Source organism: Staurois parvus, unplaced genomic scaffold, assembly GCF_062004578.1.
Source record: "Staurois parvus isolate SC_StPar_1 unplaced genomic scaffold, SC_StPar_1.0 ptg000136l, whole genome shotgun sequence".
Classification (NCBI taxonomy): Eukaryota; Metazoa; Chordata; class Amphibia; order Anura; family Ranidae; genus Staurois; species Staurois parvus.
The window spans coordinates 8,490,511-8,504,291 of NW_028317932.1; the positions used below are offsets into that span (position 1 = coordinate 8,490,511).

At 40.1% G+C, this 13,781-nt stretch overlaps 1 protein-coding gene across 2 annotated transcripts in view; it reads right to left on the minus strand.

Moving 5' to 3' along the window:
- Window positions 1-430: 430 nt before the first annotated feature.
- LOC149465937 (ATP-dependent translocase ABCB1-like) overlaps window positions 431-13,781 on the minus strand; it is a 97,393-nt gene continuing 84,042 nt past the window's right edge. For both annotated transcript variants that reach the window (XM_089673163.1, XM_089673164.1), the window contains 6 exons: window positions 12,200-12,340; window positions 10,692-10,848; window positions 7,158-7,355; window positions 5,063-5,269; window positions 4,831-4,977; window positions 431-2,112 (listed from right to left, as the gene is read on the minus strand). In XM_089673163.1, the coding sequence (XP_089529289.1) occupies window positions 1,915-2,112; window positions 4,831-4,977; window positions 5,063-5,269; window positions 7,158-7,355; window positions 10,692-10,848; window positions 12,200-12,340 (1,048 nt within the window). In that variant the 3' untranslated portion in view covers window positions 431-1,914. The remainder of the gene's footprint in view (window positions 2,113-4,830; window positions 4,978-5,062; window positions 5,270-7,157; window positions 7,356-10,691; window positions 10,849-12,199; window positions 12,341-13,781) is intronic.

Below are 13,781 nucleotides of genomic sequence, written 5' to 3' on the forward strand. Positions count from 1 at the left end.
TGCCCTAAGAAATATGATAGAGTGTGGTCCAAATGGCTGGCTGAACCCTCCACTGCCTCTGACATGACAATGCCCTGAGTGATATTGTAATATTGTATTTTATGATGTTTTTTGTATTCCTCCTGATCTTGGGGACATAGTACATGCCATAATGTACACTAGGATGGGAAACTTTTTATCCACACATTTATTTCTTGGTTGGTGGTGATAGCCATGTGAACGTTTCGGAGAATCTTTGGATGCAGCCTTTTGTTTTCAATTTCTCTGGATGTATGATTGACCTTCTCCACCCCTTGCGAGGATAGGACATATGTGAACCTTTTTTATGTTTTTTTTTGTTTGTTTGTTTGTTGTGTGTATGTCCTTAATATGTTGAACAGTTAAATAAAAAGATTTAAAAAAAAAAAATGTATATATTTTTCAAACGCAATTTTTTTGGAAAAAAATACACTTTAATAATTAAAAAAAAACACAATATATACCCCATTTTTTTTGTAAAATATTAAAGATGATGTTACACCAAATAAATTGATACCCAACACGTCATGCTTTAAAATTGTGCACGCTCGTGGAATGGTGTCAAACTACAGTACTTAAAAATCTCCATGGGTCACGCTTTAAAAATTACTACAGGTTACCAGTGTAAAGTTACAGAGGCAGTCTAGTGCTAGAATTATTGCTCTTGCTCTGACATTCGCGGTGATACCTCACATGGGTGGTTTGAACACTGTTTACATATGTGAGCGTGGCCTACGTATGTGTTCACCACTACACGTGAGCACGGGGGGGGGGGACTGGGGCACTTTAAACTTTTTATTTTAAATGTATTTAATTAAAAAAATTACACTGTCCCTTTAAAAAACAAAATCACTTTTATTCCTATCACAAGAAATGCATGCATCCCTTCTGATAGAAATAAGTAGTATGCTCCTCTGTCCTGTCTTGGAGCTGTCATGTTCTTATCATATTGCATGTAAAGGATTCCAATAAAGGATTTCATCCACCACATTGCTGTTTGTGCGGCCAACCATTCTGTTTTTCCATTGCATTTGTGATCACAGATCGGGCCAGCACCTGTGTAACTGTGGAGGGATTATACAGATTCGGCACTCACCTGGAGTGGATTGTTTGCTCTTTCAGATAGAAATAAGTAGTGACAGATCCTCTTTATGGAGAGATATGGGGTCAATAAGACCCCACATCTCTCCTCTACAATGTAAAGCATTAGATCAAAAACAGCATTGATCTAGTGGTTTAAAAAAAAATATCCTTGTTTAGAAGGCGCCGGAACCAGAAGTGACGTTGCTCCGATCCTACAAGGGCATAGAGATGAGTGGAGGCCATCTTTCCTTCACCTATCTCTATACCCAGCGGTGGGATTGTTTGGTGGTTTCTCAGGTAAGGCTGAGAACCACCGAGCGGCGGAGGGTGGCGGCGAGCGGCAGAAGTGTTGGGCAGGTGACGGTGAGGGGCGTTGGCGGGCGGCAAGGAGCGGGGTTATTTTCGGCACCTGTATCGGTGCTTATTTTCATATCGGCCAAAGGCCAATAGGGGTGTTTTCAGCTGAAACGTTTCGGCCACTGAAATTTCGGTGCATCCCTACGTTTAATCCCAAACTCTATATAATTTATACATAGGTTAAAAAGTAAGGGATGTTTAACACAACTTTAAGTGGAAGATTTACATAATGTTATGATAATAATACACATTTTGGTATTAACAAATGAAGATATTAAAAGTGAACCATTAAACTTTGTTAGGTGATCTGAACAAATGCTAGGAGTCTTGAATCTGCCTCTTGACAAGGCTGACCTCTGCATGATCTCTGTGTACTTTTTTAATAATCTAATCTACTCAGTACTAGTGTCTTTTATATGAGTGATATTTATAACACTGCCTGTAGTGATATGTCTGTTAGTGTGAGATTTGTGAGTTCACAAGGGCATAATATTCTTCTTGTTTATTCAGCAGTTGGTTGTGAGTGCCTTGTTCTACCACCTTCCCATTCTTTACCACTGCGATGACATCAGCATTCTGCACTGTGGTGAGTCGGTGAGCAATCACTATGCATGTTCGCCCTTGCCTGGCATCATCCAGCGCTTGCTGTACAACCTGTTTACAATTAAATCAGATTTCATATTAGAGGATTAGATCACGATGATAATGCTGTACATTTGGGGAAATCCTACAGTGCAATTAAATTGGTGACATGTAAATTCAAAACAGTAAAGTTTATAAGTGTGATGAAATTAAACATCTGCAGCATTTGAAATAGAGCTCCGGTTTTAATGTATATAACCTACAAGTATGTATATTTATTTTTAAACTCTTTTCCAGACCTATTAACCACTTGACCTCCAGAGGTTTTACCCCCTTCATGACTAGGGCATTTTTTGCTATTCTGCACTGTGCTAATGTGGCAATTGCTCATTCATGCAACACTGTACTCATATGAAATATATGTGATGTTTTTTCTAATTAAAAAGAGCTTTCTTTTTGTGGTATTTTATCATCACTGAGTTTTTTATTTTTTATTGTATAAACCAAAAATGACCAAAAATTTTGAAAAAAAAACATTTCCACTTTCTATTATGATATAAATCATATCCAATAAAAAAATAAATAAATAAATACAATTTCTTCATACATTTAGGTCAAAATATATATTGTCTTTGATGAAAAAAAATTCCAATAAGTGTATACTAATTGGTTTGTGTGAAAGTTGTAGTGTCTAAAAACTATGGTATGTATATTCTACAATTTATTCAGCTATAGACGCTATACTCATAATGGCGGTGATCAGCGACTTATAGTGTGACTGGGTGTGGTGGGCAATCTGGCATTAACAGGCATTGGCTGGGAAGGACACCAACTAACGTCACTAGTGTTACTGTCAGCTGCACTAATGATACTGGCTAAGAAGTGAGTAACATCAAGGAGGGGTTAACTGCGTGCCTAACAAATGTGTGATGCATTTACTCAGATCTGACTGTTTTTTTCCCCTGCTTTTCAGGGAGAAGAAACAGACAGATGGCTGTTCTGTGTTCAGAGTTCTGTGTGTTTATTAACACACAACTCTGTGCTATTATTGGACACTGCCGATCAGCCAGTTTCAGCCAAAATAATTGGCTGAAACCTGATGACACACTTGTTCTGCATCCAATCACAGCATGGGTCAGTAGCAACAGATCGCACACATGTGCCTGAAATGCAGAAGAAAAACTGTGATGTACAGGTGTGTCCTCTAACCTGGCTATGCCACCCATAGTAAATGTACTGTGGGCAGGTGGCAAGCAGTTAAATTACTCCATAACTAAGATCAGTCTTCCAATCAAACTTAAAGCTGATCTCCAAGATAAGTTAATAATGTCTAAATACATGCGTGATGCATATTCTTTCTTGAATCTTAATGTGCTTTGTGTATTTTTTTGAGATCTGTGCAGTAATTGAATGTGAAACGGTACCTCTGTGCAGGAGCTTACTGTAATAAAGACCGGTCACTGCTTTCACCATGTGCAGGGTGACTAGACTTGTCTCTGCCCCCTCCTGTGGTTTTCTGCAGGCAGCCTGTAATGGGTGGAACTGATGGGATCTGTGTTAATTCTCCTTCAGGCCCTGTGAAATCCCTTTGGTCCAAGGCTCAAGCTGAACATTCTTTTGCCATCCTTTATTGATATTAAAATAGAATTCCTGCAATTTATTTGCATAGCTGCATTGTTCCAGCCAGGGGCGGACTGACAACTCATGGGGCTCCCAGGCAATAGGGCATCATGGGGCCCCTGTGTCCTCACCCACACTCAAACCACACCCAAAAAAGCCTATGAAAGGTACCAGGGACATCTCATGGGGCCCCCTACTGACCCTGGGCCCTCGGGCATTGCCCGAGTTCCCCAATGGTCAGTCCGCCCCTGGTTCCAGCTTAGACCAATGTAAGTATATATGTACATGTGGATCTCCGGATCTCCATTGAAGCTGGAAGTCATGGCTTCTTCAGCGATCTTCACTAACTTCATTGCTCCTTACTAAGCACAGGAGGTCGCCCGTTTGGCATGGGTGTATTTCAGTGCACACTTTGCATTTTCCCAATGAATGCAAAGTGTTCTATGATTGGAAGAGGTGGAGATTGTGACATCACCACCCTGCCTCTCCACCATGTCCAATCAGAGTGGTGCCTGTGTCAAGCGAGCAACCTTCTTTGTTCACAATGCAGCAGAGCAGTCCGACTCGCATGGGTCGCTCGGCTAGTGATGATCGCTATAGTATAAGTGCCTACTACAATAATTTCCAGTTTCCACGTGGATCCCACAGGTATGGCACATACATGCTTACATTGGTCCAAGCTAGACCAATGTAACTATGTAAGGAATGCTATACCTAAACCTCTTTAAGCTCTGCCTCTCCTGTTGCTATGCTCCATTTCATCAGTCAGCTGGCAATTGCAGTGTCTCTACTCTCCACTGAGAATGTGGCATTTTGACAAAAGTGTCACTCAAATGGTTGTCCGTAGTACAAATGCAAAAAGAGCAATCACCCCAGTATGTGGCATCTATCTTTTATTACTTCTTATTCATCATCTCCAACAAGGTAATATTTGATTGGCCCACCCTTGTTCAATGTAAAAAGGATTACATACTTTTATTATAGGTCAGTTTAAAACTAAAAACTTGTTTAAGGACTATGAAAGATTCATTCTTTTAAATGTATGTACATCATTTGGAACATTTGCTACTGGGTCTTATTTGCTAATTTATGCATGCAGCATTAATTATATTTTTGCATGAAAAACTGTTATACATAGAACTTTAATTATTACAGCACATTATCAATTACCTTTTCACTTTCAGTGTCAAGAGCAGAAGTGGCTTCATCCAGTAGTAAGATTTTAGGCTTGCGAACAAGAGCACGGGCAATGGCAATCCTCTGCTTTTGTCCACCTGAAAGCTGGGCTCCCTTATCTCCAACACGTGTGTTATACCCCTGTGTTGTACGACAAGCACAAAAGTTTACTTATAAAATATAAATGGCAAAAGTTAATTTAACTAGGAAGAACTAAATGATTTACTTCTGGTAGGCTCTCAATGAAAGTGTGAATGTTGGCTGCTTTGGCTGCTTCTTCAACCTCCTCCTGGGAAACAAGTCTACTATTGTCTCCATATTGGATATTCTCGCGGATGGAGAAGTCAAAGAGGACTGGCTCCTGTAGCACTATGCCAAGCTGAGACCTCAGCCATTTCAAATTAAGTGATTTAGTATCAGTTCCATCGACAACCTGAAACAAAGATATCTGGGTTATTGTGGAAGGCTAAACTATAGGAAAAGAGCAATTTATTGAATATCAAAGCATACCTAATATATCAGATGTATCGTTAGGACATCAGGGGTAGTACCCCAAGTTTTAGTCTGCACATGTCCACATAACTGTATGCCAAAAGTTCTAGTGTGTTATACCAGGACAGGGTGTAGTTTTTAATTACAGAGGACAATGTATCCAAAGCTGTAATGGACCTTTCTCCAAAAACAACTGATGGCAAGACACCTGTCTATTCTGAAAAGGGCTGAAACCACTAAATACTAACCAGTGGTGCCTATGCACCAAATTACTTTCTTCTTTGGCCATCACACAGGGATTTTTCAAGTCTAGCCATAAATGGCTTGATCCTCATTTCACTGCCACTCTGGACCATAAAATCAAGGTTGGAATGGGCCATTTATGACCACTCTGAGTTCAATTTTGGATATATCTATTTGTGGTGCTCAACACAGGTTGCCTGACTAACTTTTATCAGAGGAGAAGTATAGCCAAAGCTATTTTGTAGGTCACAGTTTGTTCTGCACTCCTGTGACCCATTTTCAGCTGGCTGTTGGCTTATGTCACTCCAGGCTCTGAAGAGACCCTGACCACAGAGTCAGAATCCACCCAGAAGCCTGGCCTGGCACCTGGCTCGGCCTCTCAGCGATCCACCAAGAGCATGAGCCATCTGCTCCTGCCCACTCCACAGCCCAGCGCTCCAGTGGGCACTAGAGGGGAAGAGCAGAGAGCTAGAGACTGAGAGTCATGGCTCCCTGCTCAGAGCAGAGGGAGAGAATTGAACTATCAGAGGTGTTTAATCACTTAGTTCTTACTACAGCCAGTGGGGGACAAATGCAGCATCAGATCGATGCTGCATCCACCTAGGTTAGCATAAATGTTTTTTTTAAGTCCATACTTTTGTTTTAAGATCACAGTCAATATTTGGGTTGAGGATTGCCCTTTCTAAATCATTATACTTGATAAGCTACTAAAACTTTAAATACTCCTTTTACAATGAAGTCATGGTTTAGCTTTACTAGTTGTTTTAATAAGAAAATTAAGGAATATGATTGTTTAAGTGATTTATTAAAGCTATTAACATGATTATGATTGTGAATTTGAATGTCCACAGCTTCAGTCCCAACCTGGGCTTTGAGCAATTTTCCCATGCCAGTGATTATATGTGTGTACATGCAGCTTGGAGGATAGAGAAACAGAAAAAAAAGGATCATATAAAATATAATTAGATACTTCATACAAATAGCATACTAACACTGTTATAATTGTTGGAAATAACACTATTTGCACAGATAGAAATAAACATGTTTATATAGGCAAACCTCTAAATACAAAGTTTAAATTCAAATTTGTAAAAGTGTAATTCTGTTTAGTCAGTTCTCTGTACCAAACACCCCTGTCATACACTATACAAGGTCCTGATAATTCACTTTTCTCCACTGCATTGAAATCAATACAAATAGGTCAAGAATGATTGGCTAGTTAAGGAACAGCATCTCACCAATAAGATAATTTATTTTTTCCTCCAATCAGAAAGTGTCAAATTCAGTAAATCCTGACTGCATTGCAACTTCCTGTCTTTGTCTGAATGTAGATGTGCAGTGCATTGCAGGAGGCTAATACAAAGGCTGGTTGAGGTACTTTTTATCTAAATTATAAGTAGTAATAATAACATGAGTGGAAATAATTTTGATAAATTAATGACTGTAAACAATTGGGTGGTTATATCTGCCTACACTTTAAGAATGCAAGACTAAGCATACAAGTCAGAAAAGGGTTGGCTAGGTGTAGGTGTCTACTGGTGTATATTTTGGAGAATATTAAGAAGATCCTTAATAAAATATTTTACCACTTGTCCTTCTCCAGGGTCATAAAACCTCTCCAGTAGCTGAATCAAAGTACTTTTTCCACAGCCACTGCTCCCCACTAATGCCAGTGTCTGGCCTTTAGACACTTTAATACTGAGTCCTTGAAGAACTTGAACATTTGGTCTTGTTGGATATACAAATCTAATGTTGTCAAATGCAAGATTTCCCTCCAGCTCGTCCTTTAAAATCAAAGACAAAAATATACAGTGATATCAGTAAAGTGTATTATTTCAGCAGACTTAAGTTAATCAAAAATGATAAACAAAATGTAAACAGTTTTTTCTTGACAAAATGGATGGCAATGTTCATTCCCAAAAACAGAACCATGTACCCCTTGGTACTATTCTTGTTGATCTATTTCATTCACCATTAAAGAATCCATTTTAAGAAATAATATTGTTAATATTATATTGTTTATTAATAATATTGTAATATTATAATGTTTTGCTCATGTTTGCGGCATGGTCCTATAATTGACTAATCTGGGTGTGTTTGATAGGTGGAGCTGCCTGGTAAACTTGGCAAGCCAAGTTAAATTTGAATGGCTGCAATGCTTTTTGTCTCATGTGTGTGACCCCCACCAGCTGCCTTTTCAATGAGTGGTTGGAGAGCAGTAAAAATGCAGCTGAACCGCCCATTTATGCCTTCTTTGTAAACAAGGCCTAAAAGGAAGTCTAATATTACTTTGTCATTTCCCCTTAGGCCTCCTCAGTTTACTTTCATGTTTCCAATGGAGTTACATGAGACAAAACATCGTATTATCATACCCAGTTATTTTTAGGGTTGACAACATTTTTAATTAACCGCTTCCAGTCCGCCCTAAAGCAGAAGTACTGCTACAGGGTAGCAAGGGTGCACAAAATCAAGTATATATACATGATTTTGCCGTTCCGGGTAGTGGGTGCGTGTGTGTCCTACCCACGCCGCCATTCACGGTCTCGGCTGTCAATCACCGGGTGCCGACCGGTGATTACTCGCCGGCGCCCAGTGATTGCCAAGCATCTCTGACGGGGGGAGAACTGTTTGTAAACATTACAGCTCTCTCCCCTGTCATATCCTGCACACTGCTTTGCATGGCTGTGCATAGCACAGCCATGCCAAGCAGTGGGATTACAGGGAAGGACTAACACAGCACACTATGTAAAATGGCACACAAACCTTTTGATTGTCCCTCAAGTTAACCCATTCCTGCCCAGTTCCATTAGTACAGTGTCAGTGCTTTTTATTAGGACTGATCACTGTATTGGTGTCACTGGGGATGTCAGTGACACCAAGTCAGTTGCCCCCAATGTCAGAATGCCCGCCGCAGTCCTGCAGTCCTGCTATAAGTCGCTTATCACCACTATTATTAGTAAAAATAAAAAAAAATCCCAGTATATATACCGCCATTTGTAAACGCTATAACTTTAATGTAAACCAATTAATTTACACGTATTGGGATTTTTTTTAGCAAAGACATGTAGCAGAATACATTTTGGCCTAAATGTATGACAAAATTAGATTTTTAAAAACTTTTTTACTGGACATGTTTAATAGCAAAAAGTCAACAATATAGTTTTTTTCTCAAAGTTGTCAGTCTTTTTTTAATGGCACAAAAAATAACACACTGGCGATCAAATACCACTGAAAGAAAGCTCTATTCGTGTGAAAAAAGACGCAAATTTCATTTGGGTGTAGTGTTGCATGACTGCGCAATTGTCAGTGAAAGTAACGGCGTGCTGTACCGCAAGAAATGGCCTGGTCAGGAAGGGGGGTAAATCCTCTGGAGGGGAAGTGGTTAAATGAACATTGTTAGGGTCTTTTCAAACAGGTGACCAGGGGCAATTGATCCACGTTTTTGGTGCTGCTTCGATGTGTAGACATTGCTATAAGCTGCATACAATATTTAAAGCCATCACTATGCTAATGGAGACTAGTAAGGTCTATCTCTAGAGTTTCTTCAGGCCTAGCCTATATGTTGCCACAATCTTTTCTATCAATACTAGATATTTTTACTGGTTAAATAACCAAACAAACCATTATTTCCACCTTTTTCTGTTAGTGGACTATATGAGGAATTGCTAAAAATCTCAGGTTGTCAACTGATTATATTCAATAACTTTTTCAGATTATGTCCTCTCTAGTATACTCTCTCAGGGCAGAGGAACATGACCTTTTAGATGAGAAGCCATGAGAATTGATGTTTTTATGAAGATTGAAATGTTGTTTCCTGGCTGAGCTGACACTAAACCACAACCACCACCACAGGACAGGGATGGAGAGCATCTGATTTCATATTTCAAGTCCTACTCATTTATATTATTTATTATTTCTGTCATGAAGAATCACTATCACATTCTCACTTAAAATTGCTGCATTTCCCTGTGATGGCCTTGTGGACTTTCTCAAGATTGTCTGTAGTTATCATTATCATTTATGTGTTAGCTTGTAAAATCCACAAGAAGCAACATATATTATAATCTCCTTCCATTCTCCACAAGTTAAATACATTTAGGAAGCATTCTAATTATTTTACATAAAGGAACACATGTATTTAAATTTTTTAGAAAAAATCAAATTCCCTTAACAATTTTGCAACTGAGTGAGGATAAGTTTAAGAAGCAGTATCATAAATATCTTTAATGGAAACCACATGCAAATATTTCTGTTTAAAACCAAAATATGATTTATGAAAAAAAAGATTTTTTTTTTCTTTTTCATTTCTAAACAAAAAAATAGGGAGTCAGATTCAGACCATGTTTCCCAGAGACTGCACATCCTGGTTCAACCGGTACAAGCCTAGGATGTTCATATACGTATGCTGGGTGTCACCTATGGACCTCACTAAAGCTGATGAAGCACAGATTGTGTTCGATCAATTCTGCCTGGGACTGACAGCTGTGAACCTGAAGGTGACAAAATGCTCATTGCTTTCAGGTTCATTCTCCAGAGGGGAGATCTGTGAATGAGTGTTCGCTGATCTCCCTCTGTTTCACCTGCCATGCTCTTCCCAGGCTCACAGGATAGGCAGCAGAGCCCAGGATACATGAAGGGGGTAGTCAGGTGGGGGAAAGTACCTTAAGGGGGTATGAAAGTGATAACAACTGAATATTCCAGTTCCTCTAATGCTGGCTTCTTGTGGCTCGTCCCCCACACAGACCCCTCCCTCTGATGTGTTTTACTGTGAAGAGCTTAGTTGTAGACTTTATGATTGAATGCGTTTCAGAATGAAATGCATGAGAGGGTGGAGTTTGTGTGGCTTGTGCTCTAACTAAATAAAATGATCGTGAAACCATAACTTGGAGGGTGACATCTATTGTTTGTTGTCTTTTGTTTTTGTTGTATTAAGATCTCCTCTGCTGCACTTCACTTCACAACACAACACAGTCATGGTAAATCTCCCCCAGTCCACTCAGAATACAGATAATCACCTACTGCTTTTAAATAGAAATACTTTTTTTGTATCTATGATATCTGGTAGTGCTTACTTTAATAGAAGTAAACATTCTACAGAAATAAAAAAAACACTTATTTACCAAAGTATTTCCTTCTTCACTGTAGCTGTCTATAGCTGGTTTTCTGTCCAGAAGCTGAAAAATACGTTGAGCTGATGCCTTTGCTTTTCCAAAATCTGGTGCAAAAGAATTTGATTGCCCCACACTCACAGCTGCAAACATAATAGCTGAAAACACTCTACAAAAACATATTAAAAAAGAAAGCACAATTTAATAGTCAACCATAAATGTAACCACTTTTGTATGGCAACATCAATTGCCAACAGTAATCATAAACTTTGGAGGTTTTTTCAACCAGCATGCACAATCCAACCACCTCCTGTGACCATCTTGGCTTGTTTGGTTGATAAGCACACAACTGAACTGAGATGGAGGGGGGAAGAAGGTGAGATACTACCACAGCAAGACAATATTGATTAGGAGAGATTGTACAACCCGCCCAGTCGATAGGCCATGTATTGAGTGAAATGTTAGAAACAGTCCTAGGCTGGGCTGCGGTATGCTTTGTCCAGCTTGTGCAACTTTCTGTTTTCCTGAAGAGTTTGTAGTGCATGGATGGGCTTCCTTTTTCAAGTTCCAAAGGCAAGGGGTTTTATACAGGCTTTGAGTGTGACCTCTACATGTCTTTGGCAATTAGTACTTTGGGGTCATAAAGTTACGCTAGAGGATGCTGCAGTGTACTGGGACTGCTCTTATAGAGTCTCAGATTGCTGGCTGTCCCCTTTTCTCTTAGTGCTGGAACAAGGCTCGTTAAGGAAGGTGTCCTCTTATAACTGTGAGTGCCATGAGTGTCCTGCACCCTCATCTCTCTATCCCCCTGTGTTCAAGTACTGCAATAAATATTCAAAAAAAGACACCCCTAGACTGATCCTGAATTTTGCCAGTGTGCTCTGCAACTTGTACCTGAGCTAGCAACCACTGAGCAGGTAAGGGAGACCCGGTTTATTTCCAGTGATCCCTTCAGGGGTGAGCTCTAGACTGACCATTTGGAAACTCGGGCACTGCCCAAGGGCCTGGGGTCAGTAGAGGGCCCCATGAGACGCCCCTGGTACCTTTTTCATAGGCTTTTTTTGAGTTTAGGCAAGGACACAGGGGCCCCATGATCCCCTATTGCCCGGGGGGGATTAGTAGGGGGCCCCATGAGATGCCCCTGGTACCTTTTTCATAGGCTTTTTTGAGTTTGGGCAAGGACACAGTGGCCCCATGATCCCCTATAGCCCGGGGGCCCCATGAGTTGTCAGTCCGCCCCTTACTCTAAATATAAAGAATACATTATACTGTACATATCTATGTTCTACATAAGATGAATTATTGTTTTTCTAATGTTTTGGCTCTAAATAAGCAAATAAAGAATTGTGATAAAACAAATAGAAGCATCCTAATATTAGACAGCTCCAGGCCCTGTCTATATACCTGTCCCACATATCCAGGACTGTCAATGGTATTGCAAGCATTTGCTGGTTTTTATTTCAGCATAACTATTTTCTGTTTGTCAAGCTGATACAGACACCTGTAAATCAAATACTTACATAAAAACATTTTCAAAATGCATGTAGCAGTGTGCTATGAGCCAGGCCCCGAATCTGAAAACTGCTGCATTCACAAAGTAATTGATGGACTGTGCAATGGCATAGGTTATTCCATAGAGAGGAGCTTTCTTAAGAGAATCTCTATCAGAATAAAACACAGAAATACCACAATATCAGTGACACTTTACATATTTCTTTCTGGCAATGATCATTAAAGGGCACCTGTGCCCAAACTATGGACATTAAACTATTTACATATTTCAAACAGGCAGTAAAACAGCTTTAAAATAAGCCAACCTAACTTCTTTAGCTGCTCTTAATGTGAAGTTATTTATTCTAAGGGCCCTTTCACACCAGCCATTCTGATCTATCATCCATGAAGAGATCTGCTGAATCAGAGCTGCATGGTGCAGATGCCACTTTTTTGATATCCATGTCTGTTCAGTTATGCCCTCCCAGAGCTTAATAAAGAGAACTGGAAAAAAAGGCGCTGTGGAAAATGCTCTCAGACAAGCACCTTAGTGGAGGTGCATCTTTATTGGGTGAGATGAAGCCAACGCCGGACACTGCCTTCGTTTGCCATGGTGACACCACCCAGGACGCTGGTACGCTGACACCACGTGATTTGAAGTCGACAGGAGCATTCTTTGATCTCAGCTCCCCTCAGAGCGGACGGGCCGTCCATTGGAATCACACTGTCCACTTCAGGCTGGTTAATTTTATTATACTTGCTACTTTATCTCACCCAATAAAGATGCACCTCCACTAAGGTGCTTGTCTGAGAGCATTTTCCACAGCGCCTTTTTTTCCAGTTCTCTTTATCATGCATATGATTAACAAGGCAGCAGTGGTGAGCTCATGATTAACTGTTCACATGTTTCCACCTGGAGTGGCCTCTCTGCGCTCATTTGTTTGAGTTTTCCTCCCAGAGCTTAGCAGACCCTTTTTTATGCAGACAACAGTCCTTTTACATCTAACTATCTCAGGTCCATCATGTTTATGTCCAAAAAATTCAAAAAGGATGCAAATCTTTTCCATTTTTTTTTTCAGACCTAGAAGGAACCGTAGGTAATTGGAAGCAAATGGACACACTTTTTTTTAAACATCCACCTGCCCATAGACTAAAGCTGCCCATAGATGGATCGAAATTCAACAGGTTCAGTAGGGAGCAGTTGAATTTCAATCCATCTATGGCCATTACTGCTCGACAGAAGCGATCAACTGCTCTCAAGCAGGACTGTTTGAAAATTTTTGTCAAACTGATGAGTGTATTCTGACAGCAGAGGAGTCCCGCTCTCAAAATACATTGACACAGAAGGGATGATTCCTTTATCTACCTTGATTGTGTACAGGGGAATCTGTTGGTTTTTTTTTTCAGTCATCCCTCTGGCCGATCAAAAAAAAAAAGCAGGCATCTATGGCCAGCCTTACATGAATCTTCTGTTCACATCCATCCATGTGGAAGGAACCTAAAGTTCACAACAAAGACTCTTGGCAAGTTTCTAAGGTCCCTTTCACATGAGGTGGATTCCGTTTCAATCAGCCAGAGATCCGCTCACAGATACCCTGCTGATCAGAGCAG